Genomic DNA, 14944 nt, shown 5'->3' with positions numbered 1-14944 from the left:
GTAGCAGGCTTTGCTATTTATTGTGAAGGGTAAGTTCAGAGTTTGTTCATAACTTTTTCAAAATAGTGCTTTCAAGAAGAGATATTTGCGATAAATGTGATCGACTTATAAACCATACATTATAGGAGACTTTAAAAGGAGTGTAAGTTTATTCCATGGAAGTCTCCATAGGTAGGCAGAGTGCTGATAATAACAGTATACAAAGAATACTTTTTTTTCCCTTTAAGAATTGTCCTTGACATGGAGGGAAAAAACCTACAGAAAATATGATGTGCTGATCAAGAGTAAGATTTTTATCTGGAGGCATTGTCAAAACTTCTAACACCCTATAATTTTTATATGGTACATAGCAAACAGCTTTATGGTACAGGAAATTATTCCAGGCAGACATGGAATGAAGGTGACAAGTTATACTACTTGTTTTCCTAAGTTACTTTTTACAAACCAGTACCCATTTTGGTTATGTGATTATTGACTTGTTTTAAAGACGTAACCTTAGCTTTCTAGTTTTTAAAATAAGATCCAGACTTGTTTGTCCATAAACAGTATTAACCACTTTTGGTTTACCTACTTTACATGAAGTTTTCCACTCAAGTGGAAAAAAAAGAAAACAGCAATGAAGAAATAGGATCTTGAAGCCTTCATGGTAATGCAGGCTCTTAGGGTAAGTGATTACCTCAAGAGTTAAACTGTTTGAAAAAACACTTACTCAAGTTGTTTTCCCATCTCAGGAGAATTTTTAAAAACCATTTCTCTTACCTAAAAGGGCAAGTGAAAAGTTTGATTAGGAGATACCCTACCCATTATTTCTGGGAGTTATTTGGTTATCTTGGGCCCTGTTTTAGGTTTGAGGTGTGGATTACATCTCATACCATGCAGAACGTGGTGCTTCAGGCCTTGCTGAAGTGAAAGAATGTAAAATAAAAACTGACAATGGAAAATAGCTTGGGAGCTTGGCCCATTTGAGCAAGGTGATCTGAAAGGGAAGTGTTTAAACCACTTACTAAGCTTAGGAGGAACACGTCACTCTGGTGGTGAACACAATACTTTGAGTGATGAAAAATCACAGTGTTTCCTATCAAAGCTATTTTTCTTCCAAGTGTCACATTGGGAGAGTATTACTGACTTGTATTACTGACTTTGTATTCATTTGCAGGAATCTCGGTGGCCTTTCTTATTTGGAGTAATCATTGTTCCATCATTGATACAAGTCATGATTCTGCCTTTTCTTCCTGAAAGTCCTCGGTACCTCCTACTCGAAAAGCATAACAGGAGCAAGGCAGAAAAAGGTATGATAATGTTACTTTTTGCAAAAAAGTGTGTTTATTGTAGGGATTCAGGTGAGATACCTGACTCTGATACCACACTAGAAGCAGAATATTCTCATAGGAGACAATCTCTGCAATAATTTTTCTCACGTTTTTTGTTTGTCTCTGTAAATACATATGTAAATACAGCTGTAGCTTTAAAGTTTTTTTAAGTTAAATTCTCCAGCAAGGTAACTTGTATAACATTACACATGGTGACACAGATCTAACCAAATCATCCTGCTGTTGTGTGCCAGCCACTCTGTGCAGGGTTCATTTGAAAGTAAAAGGTGGTTTCATTGTGATTCTCCCTTAAAAAGTCTTTGTACTTTGTCTAATAAAAATACAGATTCTGTTGCTGCTTTTTCTCCCCCCAGTAGTTGCTGTGTTTGACCCGTGTTCTGTAATTCAATAACTTTTGTTGATCTAATAAAAAAACCCCATACATCTGTTTAACTGAAAAATTCCAGCACTTCCATATTCTTTTTGCTTCACAGACACAGAATATTTTGTCCTTACTTCAGGTTCCAGGTATAAAACTATTTGCTTGCATGATCACAGTTGCTGCATTCTCCACCCCAGTAAATTTACTATGATCCCAATATAGGTGAGAGAATGTTAAAAAATTTAGTTAACTTATTATAGGAACATATGAAAAACAGGAGTCTATAAAAAAGGAGTCTGTTTATAATACCAAAATACCAAACATAAGTGCTTCACAAACTACTCTTAAAAACTTTGTTTGAATATGACCCTTAACATTTTCAGTCATGAATTAGTTGCTTGCAAAATTACTTGTAAAGTGTGTATAAATATCTGAAATATAAATTTAATTATCTTTTAACATGAAATTCATGCAACTCTGTCCAGTTTCTTCTATTTTGAAACTAAAAATTGGCCTCTTTTGTTCTGAAGAGTCCTCTGAAAAAGAAATAGCACACTAATGAAGAGACTCCCATGTTGTCTCAATTTGGTGTTGAGTGAAGAATTCTGTAAAGGTTGGAGCCTCAGACACTCAGAGATACAGTTAAAAAAAAAAAGGAGCACTAAAGCAACAAGGTTTTGGAAAGTGTTCTTAAGCTTCTCAGAGTCAGCAGAGTTTTGAGGAGGCAGAGCAGCTTTTCCAAGGTCCATGAAGGAAAGGGCTGCCCTGCCAGCTGTGCTGTGGCTGGCAAAGATTCTGCATCTGCAAGGCTATTGCATAGTGTTAACTTGCTATGAGGAACTATTGAAAATCCTGCTACAGTACCTGGAGACCTCAGCACTGACAATGAAACTGGACTTCTCATAGGTAAAGTTTAAAAATTATAAAACATGGCAGTTAAATAATGCCACCTGCCTTGAAATTCGCACCATTTACTGTTGCTAGTAATGTACCAACTGCACTCTGGGATGCTTTCAGCATACATGTTCTGAAAATAATTTTAAATCTAATCCAGAGGCATTGGAGGTAGGGTTTGGAGTAGAAGGTATCAGGAGAGCAGTTGCCTGGGGAAATGAGCTTTAGTTGATGGTTTGCTGATTACAAGAAGATGGCTTTCATGAGCCACCCTAAGGATTATAAATTTAGATATTCTGGGAAAAAAAGGGAAAACATATAATTTTTTTTTCAAAGAAACTGCACATGAATATATGCTTTTGGATTTTATTAATTATAAAAGAAAATACTCAATTCTTATGTTGTAGATATGTTGTAGTCCACAATGTAACTCATTTTGAGTGTAGTCTACAGTGGAATTAAAAAAATAGGAATCAACAATTGAGACAAATCATCTGGACATTTGCATTATCAGCAGAAATCGGGGAGGAAAAGTCTAAGTATTAAGGAGACTGGAGGATCTGTGACTTATTAAAATACCCTTCTGCTTGCAAGTCATATAATGACAAAGCAGAATTCTTCATTTTAATGATGACTACAGTAATGCTTTTAAATTATTTGCCTCTTAGCTTAAATCTGCATATTAATATTGGAAATTTGCAACTCATTCTACTGACTAAATCCCTTTTCTTTTCCTTAATGGATCAAGGCTTTTCATGCACATATATATTTCACTGTGGATTATACCTTGTCAGAAAGATAAAAAACTATTATTTGCAAAAGGTCTGCTGTATTTAAAGCAGATTACTATGTTAGTCTTTATGAAGTACTCTAAAGTATGCATGTATGTCAAAGCTCCTAAAATTGAACCGACAACATTAATCTTCCTAATTATTTAAGAGCAATAATATCCAATGAGATAAATTAGGTCATTGAGTTTCCACAGTTTTGCCCCTGCTTTCATCCCCTCCTTTTCTTCTCTGTCTCAGGAGACAACCAGTCTATAATTACCAAAATACTAGTGGTGTCAACCTCTTTTCTGGCAGATGTCTTTAAGGGGCAAAGAAGAGACTGAGAGAAGGTGAAGGACTAAAACACGTTGTGTGAACAATGAAAAATGAAGGAATGAGGGTAGAGGGTTAGAGTAGAAAGGCATTATGTGCAAGCCTCAACCACTCCACCATGAAAGAAGCTATTTTTTGGGGCACAGGGGCAGCAGTGCCTCTGATGAGTGAGCTCTGAGCCCCACTAGCAGGGTTTTAGCTTTCCCCTTCGCAGCAGCGCAGGCGGACGTCGGACACACGGACACCGTGTCTGACTTGCTGCTGTCTGCTGCCAAAAGCAGCCCTGACTGATGGGCTTGGCTTATCTTCCTGGATGTCACCAACCTGTATCCTACTCCCTGAGACCCAAAGGAACTGAATTATCTCTCGTATTCCTGTCTCACTGCTGAACGTGGGAGAGCTGATCCATGTGTTCTGGGGAGAGAACAGTCCACTGGAACAGCAACGTAATCTGTAAACCTGCTTTGCCCAAGAAACTAAGTCTGGTAATGGAGCAAGGGCAGAACCATCCCAGCTCCTCTCCCAGGTCCCATAACTAATCTTCTGCTCATTTGATAAGAATAGAAGAGAAGAAATTGCCTAACATTTGGCTGGTGTGATCCTTCTTCTTAATCAAGGCCAGACAGCAGAGGAGAAATGGCTACCCAAGTGGTTGAAGAGAAGGACTTTGGAAGGAGATTGTGAAGATGAAGAACTATAGGGATAGAAACAGAAAGAAAAAGAAAAACCTGTTGCTATAATTACATCAGTTTACCATCCAAGTTCTAGGACAGTAAGACAGGGATTTCACATTAGCTGCCTATTAGTTACATGCCAAGTGCACCCCTGATCTGTGAGTATCACAATGATGTAATGTAAATAAAATCAGTAGTAGTGATAAAATGGAACATTTTTTATGACTAACAACATAGGTTATTAACACTTGCAATTGGATAGTTGAGGTGTCTTTTTTGAAGTCCACTGTTACAGGGAGGAATCTTGCATTTTCCATTTTCTGTGCAGTGACAAGAGCAGGTCATGTAAATCAGTAATGGAATTCAGCTGGTATCCCAGCTTGCCAGAGAAAAGAATATTGTTATGTCTTAAGGGTCAAACAACTTGCATAAAATATCACAGCAACATCTGTTGGTGACATAGAAAATCTGTTCATCTAGTATGTTCAGTCATATGTTACAAGTCCCATGGTTATGAAAGAAGCATTACAATAGGTATAATGAGAAGCATAGATTTAAATTTGTAGAAAGATGGATTAGGGTTGATAACTTTTCATGTTACAAAAGAGCAAGGCCAATCCTGATTTAAAAAAGCAGGCAGTCAATTTTTTTCAAAGTCCTTCAGGGGACCCACATGGACTGGAGAAATGTTAAACCCAAACTTTAACAACAGGAACAAGTTACTACAAATCCAGTGATTAAAATAAGTTGTTATGACTGACAACAAGCACATATATGATTTATTTTTCTTTCTCTGTGTGTTTTGTATATCTGAAAGGATTATAAACTATTCTTACTGGAATAAGAAAGGAAGAGATAGCCATGACTACCACACTTGCTTGCTGGCTTAATCTCAGATGTTTCCCTGCCAAAAGCTGGAGTGATTGTGGTGTGTCTGATTTGTTTTTAAACTTTTCTTAAGCCTCCTATCTTTTAGAAAGGATATTAGGTCATTAAACCTTTAATACAACCCTGTTTACCAATTCCTGTGTTATTTTAGGGTGGTGTGTATATGTTTTGTTTTGGCTAGTTTCAGGGGAACCTGAAACAGGCCTATTGATGCATGTAAAACCACACATACAAACAGGCAAAGATATAATCCTTCACTGGATAATAACTCAAAAAAGATCTATGTGTTCTTTACTTAGAAGAAGAGGGAGGTGACATATAAGAAAAGCCTAAGGTCAGTTGCCTGCAGTTATATTGCCTGAGATTTTTTTCTTAAATTTTGCTATGCTGCATGCTAGTAGATAATCTATATTTTTCTAGATTTAAATAGCATTATTATATCTCTTCTAGGAAGATACAAATGAGTTATGCTTCTGGATCTTCAGTACTCAAATAAAATTAGTTTATATGAAATAACTCTTAGTTCATTTCATGAACTATTTCTGTGGTAACATGGAGTTATTACAGGGAAATTTCTACTACCTTCAACAATGGCCAAATAAGATGCTGTTTAAGCAGAATTTAGACAAAGATGTGTGAGACAGTGTGACACTGGATTTAATATAATTAATCATCAGGGAAGTGAATGTGTCTGTGGGAAACAGATGACAATAATACTCCTGCAGCTTATTTTAATTTTTGTCTGTTTCTTTTCAAAGGATAAGCCCAAACTTTGACCACTTCTCTCTTTTTCTGCCCCCCTTTGCCTGGTGCTGGCCTTATACTGTAAACCATTCAATGGCATTTTGATATTTTAATATTTCTTCTCAAAGTTCACATGCTAATTCTGTTGATAACAACTTTCTTTGCACAGTCCTGGAAGTACCATAGTAGGAAAAGAATTAGTAATTCCCTATGTAGCTGAGATGTTGAGTGCCCATCTTGAGTTAATTTAAAGGCCTGATTGTTTTTAGAGATGGTACCAACTGACTTTTTTCAGATCTTTGAACCTCTTTCAGTTGTTTCACCTTCATTAAGTGAGATAAATAAAAACTGGAGTAAATGGAAGGGCTTCCTGGCTTCTTTCCCCTTGACTGGAACCATCCAGTTCTTTTCCTATTTATAAAGGCAGTATTCCAACTTTTGGAGGCTGAGCTTGTAAAACCTGATCCAAGAGAATGAAATAAGAATCTGGAAAGTTTTAAAAGGTTCTAGAACTGCAACTCCTTGGATGTGTTAAATGTTTCATGAAAATAAAGCTTCCCTACAGCGAGAAGCAGCCCATCATGGAGGGAAATGAGTCATTGCAGGGAGGAGAGGAACGACTTCTGTGCTTCTCAGTGCCAGTAATGCCAGGGTTTAGAATGTAAAACTAATAAATTGAGCATCACACATTGAAAGCCTTTTGATTTCCCTTATCTCCCTGCTAATGCAGAATTTATTTCCATATTATTTATATATAAAATTGTGATTCTTATGGTACTGAAAAGCTGGTAATGGAAGAAAATTAAAGACATTGAGTAGCAGGAAAATGTTTTTCCAAGAAAAACATTTGTGATGTCTATTCAAAACTATACATGTATACCATAGTAATTTCTTAGTATTTCTTGACTTGTTGGTAATTTTAAATATCCATCACAGTTGCCTAGTGGCATTTATATCTGTTTTCTTAATGCCATGAAGGAAAGAAATTGGGTGTCTATGTTTTTTCCTGCCTTGTACTTGACAATTTTGGTAATTGCAGTTTTTTCGTTCCTCGTCCCTCTAGAAATACATCAAACTCCCTTGTGCAAAAAAGACAGATTGCTATATTTTTACTTGACTGTACCTACATTTTTGACTTGTGTGACCTAAAGTAATGCTGAGGATTCTAAGGACAGGAAAAATAAACAAAATTGTGCACTGACCTAATTTACACTGATAAACCAGATGCTTAAAAATCTGAGAGAATCCTTTCATGGAAGACTATGGTGATGTTGTTGTTTGATAGTATGTCTGGTTGTTCTTATCTTTACCAGAAATTTTTTGATCAACATTGTAATAGTAGTGAGGAAAATGTAATTTCAGCATGAGACATTCACTTAAACATACTGTAGGCACACATTGATCTAATTTTACATTTCTTATCACTGTCTTTAAAACATTACACTCATTAAAATGAGTGTTTAGCATGTTATTTATTAAAAAATGGGCAATAACGAAGGACAAAACTGAGCAGCTTAAAGTTTTAGTTCTGAGATCTCAATTTTTTAATTAATTTCTGATTGTACAGCCTGTGTGAAAAGATAAGTCTCATACTGAGAGATTTAAAAATTCTGACCTCTAATCTCACAAGAGAGAAACTGGTTATCAGAATATATGGATGTTATGAATTTACTCAACACCCAGAGCTGGTTCATCCCTTAAAAAAATCATCCTTCTTGTTAGCAGAATCAGGTGGGACCCATTAAAATGCAAGTGCTAAGTGCCTCAGAAAAACTTGGCCCAGAGCTGTAGTTCCCTCCACTGCCAGACCATGAGCAGGCAGAATGTGCAGCCTTGTGCATTCACCAAAGTGTCAGAGAGGGATAATTTGGGAGGCCACCAGTTCATTTGTGTGACCTCTCCCTCATAACAATGAAATGCCACTAATTGGCCTTTTCACCTGGGTGAAGATAAAATTTTGTACCTTCAAAATCTAAATAAAGTTCAGTATATCTAGTTTTCTTGACCATCAAAGTGCTTTTAATGATCCAAAGGTGTGTAAACATACTCACATATATGGTCATTTGTTTATAGGCAGTGTTACGCAAAGCTGTGGTTATGAAAAAATGATTTGGCTCTTAGGTGAACTAAATTAACTTATTCATTTAATAAAAATAGCAATTTTAAGTGACCTGCTGTGTAAAGGATTGTTTTGAGTGTTAGCATCCTACTGGGTGGTGAAGCCTTGTTGCAGGGCTGTTTGTAATGTCATTGTTTCTCTCCCGTCACTCTGAGGTGATGAGCATTTTAAACATCTCTTAAAATGCCAACCCCTGGGTAGGTTCATTAGATTGAGACAAAAGTGCTACCTGCACAGACAGTATCTGTCAAACAAGGTGGAGACACATCACATCCAGTCAGAGGTGTCTCTGTCCTGGAGGAGGTGTGACGTGGAAAACCTGCATTATTCACAGTGGAAGGATATTTCAGTTAGGCATCAGTGTTCAATAATAAATGGTGTGTTTCTGGGGAGATGAGGTTGGTTGCTTGCTTACACTGGCCATGTAAATTTGTTCCCATGTCTCCAGCATTGAAAAATATAAAGTTTTAAATTGCTCTGGGTAAGTATTTCTAATATGAATCACCTTGACAAAGTGAATTCTTGTCTATAGGCTAGTAAAAACAAGAGGTAATATGAAGAGTAGTAGCTATTCCTTTTCAATGTCTGCCTTTTCCTGGTTTACCAGACTTATAAGCATTTTTACATTTAACTACTTCTCTATCCAATTTTTACATTTAACTACTTCTCTATCCAATCTATCTCCTGCAACAAAGCCAGCTACACTGTTAGGCTGCAGAAGTAGCCAAATTAAATAATGCTCAGAGATGCTTTGGTTTAAAAAATTTCAAGTCATACAAGGTTTACACTCTTCCCTGGACCTTAGGCTGTATTATATATGAAATAACACAAGAGAGATCTTGTAGGGAGACAATTTATGACTTTGTTTCAGTTTTTGAGCCCAATAGCAAGGATAAACCAGATCACATCCAGAGCAGAATGATATTGTTGGCAGAATAATTAAGTTGTAGACTATGTATGCCTCCTGTTTGTGCCAAGCATTTCCATTTTAAAGAAGCAAGACAGTTATAAATGCACACAGTGCCAAATGTCTGGCCTAAAGTACATGTCCTCTCTTTGCAGCATTTCAGAGATTTCTCGGGAAAGATGATGTGTCTCAGGAAATAGAAGAAGTTTTGGCAGAGTCTCGAGCCCAAAGGAACACCAAGCTGGTGTCGGTTGTTCAGCTCCTGAGAACCCGCGCGGTGCGATGGCAGATCCTGACCGTGGTCGTCACCATGGGCTGCTACCAGCTCTGTGGGCTAAATGCTGTAAGTGTCCTTCCTCAGGCCATGGCACCTCCTGGGGAGCTCCTTTCCTTTATAGCAAGGTTTGGATTACACTATTTACCAACCTCTATGAATTCCCTTTTTTGCCGTTTCTTATTAGTAATGACTCTGTGAGAGCAGTGTGTGGGAAGATCCACAGAGATCTCTACTGCTTGGGGGCTTTTCAAACAAAAAAGTTTGAGGAAAACCATGTTGTGTTAACCTTGAAGGAATACATGAAAAAGTAGAAAAGATCAGCAAAGAGCATGCAACTTTCACTTCTGACACTCAAATTTTCTTTTTCTGAGTATGCCCCATGCTCATTCAGAGTTTTTCAGTAGACATTTCAGCTTGGCTTCATTCAGTTCAGTACTTACAGAAAAAAACTTCTGCTTACATCAAAACTTCCTATAAGTGATTTTAAAAGGTCACACTGGTTTTTTGTGGGTTTTGTTTTGGTTTTTTTGGTGGTTTGTTTGTTTGTTTGTTTGTTTATTTGTTTGGGGTCTGGGAAAGTGAAGCAAAAGAGGGAAAAGACATCAAATAGTGAATCCTATTGACCATTAATCTGTCTGAGGTTAATGGATATCAGAAGTCTCTATCACCACCTATCTGAGCCTATATGAGGAGGTCACAGGACAGTTTAGGTCAGAAGATCCCTCCACCTGGTCCAAGCCCTTGGTTAGAGCAGGAATGAGTTCAGGGTTGTCTCAGGCTACTGAGGGCCTTGTGCAGTTGAGTTTTAAGCATATTCAAGGGTGAAGAGCCCATAATCCTCCTGGGCAACCTCTGCCAGGTGTTTATACTACTTACACTGTGAAAACTGTTTTCTTTATATCCAGCCAGAACTATCCTTGCTGCAGCTTGTGGCATCTGGCTTAGATGCTACACAAAACAAATATTCTCATGAAGCACCTCAAAGGGAAAGGGTTTTTTGTCATAATTCAGAGGCATACTTGTTTAAATATATGAAAAGCACTATTCTCACTGCTGCAAGGAATTCCCACTGTGCTCTGAAGCACACTCCAGCTAGATTTTCCCCCCAGGGCTAATAAGTCTGTGTGCTTTAGTATCTGTGAACACTAGCTCAGGCTTATCTCAGGTATCTCTATAGCTTTAAGACTCCAAATAAAAGTAATTTGTCCAAGACCATTTGAAAGATTAATGCAATTGGAGCTCTTTTTGAAAATACTAGGAGGGAATTAAAAGCATTTTTTCATCCTGTAGAGTAAACTACAATAATGTTTGTATAGGTGGTGTTTTCTTCTAATGGTAGTATTTCAGTGCTAATGGCAGGTTATTTTATTCCTCATTGTGGATACATTTTTGAGAAAAAAAACCCCGGAATTATCTTGTCATCCAGTCTTTTTAAGATTTATCAACACACAAGAGAAAAAAATGACACTTATAGTAGCAAACAGACTGCTCAAATAATGAAGAACATTGTCTATAAGAAAAGGACACAGCTAAATTTTCAGGGGAAATGGAAGAGTTTTGTGACTTTGAGGATACTTAATAGTTGATGGAAATTGTCCAGTATTCTGTGGCAGAACAAAGCCACACTCTCATGGCTTAAGTGAGGATGTGGGTGGATAGTCAGACATGTCCAGTCCAAAATGAATGCCAGAGTTACTTAAAAGTGTCATTGTATGGCTACTTTCTGAAAATATGCCTCAGAAAAACTGTCTTTGTCAGGGAACCTGTGTGTTGAGTTGGCTATTTCAGGTCTTTCCTTTTTATTATTACTCTGTTTCTCCTCTCACGCAATGTCACCAAACATGAAAAGAAAATTATTCATACAAAAACTGTGTTCTGAAATGGATTATTTAAACAGTTATTAGTAACAGTTAATAGGAAAACCAGGAAAATTAAGAGACAGGTCAAGAGAAATAGCTGGACCACTTGATTAAGGGACCAGGCCTCAAAAGCTTGTCTCTTTTGCTTGGCTTTCCTGGCTGATGCTGTTCCAGTCATCTGAAGCTCCAAGAAGAGAGGACAGGTCCAGGTGTGACAGATATTGGTGAACCTGGGTCTTGGTTTGCCTGAGTGCATCTAACCAACCTGCTGGGTGTGAGCCAGCACCAACCAGGCTTTGCTGGCAGGGAAGGCTCCTTCTAACTCATCTGTTTGTCTGTAGTGCCCTGTTAGCCAGTCTGGTCTTTTCCACAGCTACCATCTGGACAGGGCATATGGGAAAGTTGGGATTCCTTCAGGCAAGAATCCCAGGTCATTCTCCAGGGAAACTGCCAACTGGCAGATTTCTGTAATCATCCTGCTGGCACCTGAGAACACTTGCTTCTTTTTAAGGATTTTACTTCAAACAAAAATTTGTTTTGCTTAAAACAGTACATTTGTTTATTTCCACATGGAACAGAAATCATGGTGAAGTTCCGATCATGTTAATGCTTTCAATTATAACAAAATACCAGACAGCCTGACCTAAACTGACATAAATTATTTCCTATTAGTCTCTTCTACTCTGTTAACATTTATCATAATAAATTTATTTATCCTCTACCATTTTATCTCAGTTCTAAAGAAGTCACAAAACTATGGTGAAGTTTCACTGGTGAAGGTTGTACTTTTTCATACCAAGGAATACATTGTATGACATACTGCTCTAAGGGAGTCTTTCCCAAAGTGGGAAGTTGATGTGAATGGGACTCTGATGCTTACCAGACTTGCTATTTTAGAATGTTCCCACTATGTATTCTCTGTCTGGATATTGTCACTGCTGGATATGGTTTTTCTGACTAAATGTGATTGACTTCCTCTAAGTCATACAACCTGTATTTCTGTCCATTAGTGACAGCTACTTCAAGCCTATGATTAAAACAGCATAGTACTTTTCCCCAAGCAACTCTAATTGTAAAAGTATCTTTCCTTTCATGGATAATAAAGAGAGACTGGGGGGATGGCTTGACTCCAGTAAGGTTAAAGCAGAAATAACACCTCACTCCTTCTGTCCAAAAATGAGCAACATCTTCAGTGCCTCACAACATCTCTCTCCTGCTCTCTCCTCTGTTGTTACATGCTATTGAAGTATTCCATAAAGCTACAGGAGCTTGCTTTGTGAGCCACACAAAACCTATTTGTATCCTGTTGTTCAAGCATAAATTGAGTTTCTTCGATTTACTCCTAAAGTGAATTAAGCTAAATTGAGTTGAAGCTGTTTGTAAGCCTGGGTCTGCAAGTGGAACTACAGCAGTGGAGTGCCCAATCCACCTGGAATTTGCACTTGCCCTACATCTGTTGTCCTGTTTGGCTCTCGGTGACCTGGGACTGCTCAGAGTTTTAACAAGTCTAGCCTCAAGCAGATTAGATGGCTGAACTGATTACCAATATATTGTAGTTCAACCTATAATGAAAAATAACTCATTTTATTTTCTCTGATACAGATCTGGTACTATACAAACAACATCTTTAGTGAATCTGGGATCAAGCATGAAACAATCCCTTATGTTACACTAAGTACTGGTGGTGTTGAGACTCTGGCTGCTGTTTTTTCTGTAAGTATGGTTATAAAAATCCATTAGCATGCTTGATATTTCAATATTATTAGATTTTATTTTCTTATACAGCTTAAAATATAAAAAGAATAGAAGGTTAATTAAGTGTGATGGTTGATAATGCAATTCAAAATATTATTTCTAATTTTAATTCTAAACCAAGTTTTTTTTCCTTGGAATATTTTTTTAAGATGCTCTTTAATTTTAGATCCATAAAAGGAACAGAAAAGGTTGGTATATCCTGCAGTGCTTTGTATGTATGAAGAGGAAGAAGGCAGAAACAGCAAGGGACAAATTATATTAACTGATGACTCATAAATTAGTTCACCTGGTAGAACAACCTTACCTGGTAGCAGTTTATTCAGATCTCAGTTTTCTCGTGTGCCTGCTGGGCAGCTGTGATGCTGTCTGGAGAAGGCTCAGGCACAGCCCAGCTACAGGTGTTCAGTGGGGCTGGCAGAAAGAGCACCCAGGGAGGTGGAACAGTAAGGCCAGACTGTCGGTGTTGGGATGTTTGATGTGGGAAGAATGGTGTTTGAATTCTAATGCTTTTAGAAGGCTAATTAATTATTTTCTTATACTATATTATATTATAGCTGTATTATATTATACTAATAATAATTATTATTAACTAATTATGTTATTAATAATAATCAATGAATCTAAACAACCATCACCAGAATCCAATCAAGTAATCACCTTGGGTAAGCAATCTCCATACCACATTCCACATGAGCACAAACAGGAGCAGCGAATGAAACAAGAATTGTTTTGATTCTCTTTTCTCTGCTTCTCTCACAGCTTCTCTCAGGAGAAATCCTGAGAAAGCTAAGTCTGTTCAGAGGGCATGTGAATACCACACCAGCCTGCTAGAACAAGGGAATCCCACGTGGTGTTCAATTCTGCTGCCTTACTCAGGACAAACAGGCATCCTTTCCTAATTCATGAGCTCCAGAGCAGGTCCTTTGCTCTGCTCTGAATGTAGAGGGAGATGTTAATAGAAAAACTCATCCATGCACAGGACTAGGACTAGGGAAAAAATACATTAAAAGAGCAACCTAAAACTTCAAGTTTTAGTAGGTGATTACACAATTAATTGCTAAAGGAAATACATTTATGTTTACACTGCAATAATAAGAAGCAATGGGACAAGTCTTTGGAATGGAAAGCTGCAAACAAGCCAGTAGTCCTTTCTTTGTTAGAATTTTTTCTTCATATATTCTATACCAACTCCACTTGAGCAATACTGAACACGGCAGAAAGCATTTTTAAATGTCAGAAGAATGGTTTTGGAAAAAGAATCCTTTTCAGTGGCAGAGTAACTGTTTGTGACCTACAAAATATTAAACTAAATCCAGCTATCAGGTATGTTTTCTTATAGTCTAGGACATAAGGACTCTACAGGGTCACAAATAGCCTTCTGATGTTTATGAATTTCCACAAATCTGTTTTTCGCTAATTTTTTTATTAAAGAGACTTTTATTTTAGGATTCATTTTAATAGGTAGAAATAGAGACATATGAAAGTGCCTACTTCTTACAGTTTCTTTGTGTGATAGTGCATACATTGTTCTTTGTTTAAGATATATGGAAAAATAATAATGATACATCTACCACTGATTTAAGTGAAGAATACACCTCTTTTATGTGAAAACAGATGATAATTACATGGAGATGATTCCATGATATTAAAGCTATTTTATAAATAGAGTGTTATTTTTCAGTTCCTTCTGTGCTGTCAGATTGTGGGGCTTCTTCAGAGCACACTCTTCATACATAATGAGGTGGATGGGTGTGCTCCTGGTATGTGTTTTAACTTTCTGCACTCAAGAGGAGGTTTTTTTTAATATTTTTTCTGTCAATACTACCTGCTGTCCCTCAGGAAATGCTGATGTACCAATATACCTGATCCCTTCCAGTTTCTCAGTTCAAGACACACTGATTTTTAGCCTGAATTTAATTTCCTTAATCTTCATAAATGTTTCATTTCTGTTGTTTAAAAGAACAATAGCATGAATTTAGTTTTTCCATTGAAGATTTTGCAGCTTCTTTATTCGAGTAAGTTCCCATGCCTA

General features: G+C 37.2%; 1 protein-coding gene across 5 annotated transcripts in view; it reads left to right on the top strand.

Annotated features, from left to right (window-relative positions):
• Window positions 1-14944, top strand: part of SLC2A9 (solute carrier family 2 member 9) — a 100484-nt gene that overhangs the window by 47691 nt on the left and 37849 nt on the right. For all 5 annotated transcript variants that reach the window (XM_085577697.1, XM_085577695.1, XM_085577696.1 and 2 more), the window contains 3 exons: window positions 1157-1289; window positions 9177-9364; window positions 12760-12870. In XM_085577697.1, the coding sequence (XP_085433823.1) occupies window positions 1157-1289; window positions 9177-9364; window positions 12760-12870 (432 nt within the window). The remainder of the gene's footprint in view (window positions 1-1156; window positions 1290-9176; window positions 9365-12759; window positions 12871-14944) is intronic.

Source organism: Lonchura striata, chromosome 4, assembly GCF_050655825.1.
Source record: "Lonchura striata isolate lonStrDom1 chromosome 4, ASM5065582v1, whole genome shotgun sequence".
Lineage (NCBI taxonomy): Eukaryota > Metazoa > Chordata > Aves > Passeriformes > Estrildidae > Lonchura > Lonchura striata.
The sequence above is the reverse complement of the archived record's forward strand: the minus strand, read 5'-3'. Positions and strand labels throughout refer to the sequence as shown.